General features: G+C 56.6%; 1 protein-coding gene across 1 annotated transcript; it reads left to right on the top strand.

The window, feature by feature from the left end:
• Positions 1-567: 567 nt before the first annotated feature.
• Positions 568-1,116, top strand: LOC119350267 (E3 ubiquitin-protein ligase RNF181-like; the record flags this gene model as incomplete). Its single annotated transcript, XM_037618183.1, has 1 exon — positions 568-1,116. A coding segment is annotated over exon 1 (390 nt), but the record flags the coding sequence as incomplete, so codon positions are not given.
• Positions 1,117-1,121: the final 5 nt, after the last annotated feature.

The raw sequence follows: 1,121 nt of genomic DNA, 5'->3' as shown, positions 1-1,121 counted from the left end.
TAAAAATGCCGCTAGTTCCCTTGAGAGGGCACTCTCTAATTAGTATTTTTAGGTAAACCCTGTAATTATTTTTTTTTGAGACAAAACCCTCTAATTAGTTGGTTCCATATGCGTGCCGGCACAACAAGGGCAGCCGCCGTTGGTGCAGGGGCCCTACCGGCCCACTTGGCCAGGTTTGGTTGACCGCCCGTGCCGCCGTGAGAGATGCCCTCCCAAACACCTTTCCGTGGCATAGTGCATACTCCCTAGACCTGATAATTCCCCGGACCGGGCTTGGCAAAGCCCGATGAAAAAATCCCAAGCCAGAGCCCGGCCCGAAGCACATGAACAGTTGCATTTTTTAATTAAATTAATCATATTTAGGATATTATATTAATTTATTGTACTTATATTTCAGATATATATAGGCATTTTGGGCTTATTTTGGGCTTTTGGGCCGGGCTTCGGGTGAGAAATTGGAACCCGAGCCCGGCCGAATGCTGGGCTTCGGGTTCGGGCCGCCGGGCCGGGCTGTCGATGAACAGGTTTAATACTCCCCCTCCTCTCATCGGACTGCGGCAGCGGGCACCGACTCCGACCTTCGCCTTGCCCGCCTCTTGATCGGAGCCGGACTGCCGGAGTCGGTAGATTGACTCGCATGTGCTAGATCGAGGCCGCGTCCTCGTCAAAAGGCTGATTGTCTCTCGACTAGGGTTTGAAAGGGTAGAGCAGCAGGGCAGATCGGCAATGGAAAATCACCACGACTCCCTCGCCGACGGGCGGGACGTCGAGGGCCCAGCCTTGTGGACTGAAATTCGCCACCGGCTGTCCCAGGATTTCATACTGAGGCACGAGGAGGCGCGGACGCGAGCCGCGGAGGCCAAGGCCGCCCTAAACGGGGATCACTGGGAGTGGGACGACGACGGTGCATATGCCGTCATCGATCCGGCCTCCTTGAAGGCCATGGTGGCCATGGAGACGCCGGAGGTGGGCGAGACGAGGGAGCAGGGCTGCGCGGTGTGCCTCGAGGGTTTCGTGGCCGGTGGCAAGAAGCTGAGGACGATGCCCTGTTCCCACTCCTTCCACCAGAGATGCATCTTCGACTTGCTCCTCCGTAGCCGATTCTGCCCGGTCTGCCGTTT

The sequence above is a fragment of the Triticum dicoccoides genome, chromosome 1B, assembly GCF_002162155.2.
Source record: "Triticum dicoccoides isolate Atlit2015 ecotype Zavitan chromosome 1B, WEW_v2.0, whole genome shotgun sequence".
In the NCBI taxonomy this organism is placed as follows: domain Eukaryota; kingdom Viridiplantae; phylum Streptophyta; class Magnoliopsida; order Poales; family Poaceae; genus Triticum; species Triticum dicoccoides.
This window is presented reverse-complemented; position numbering and strand designations above follow the sequence as displayed.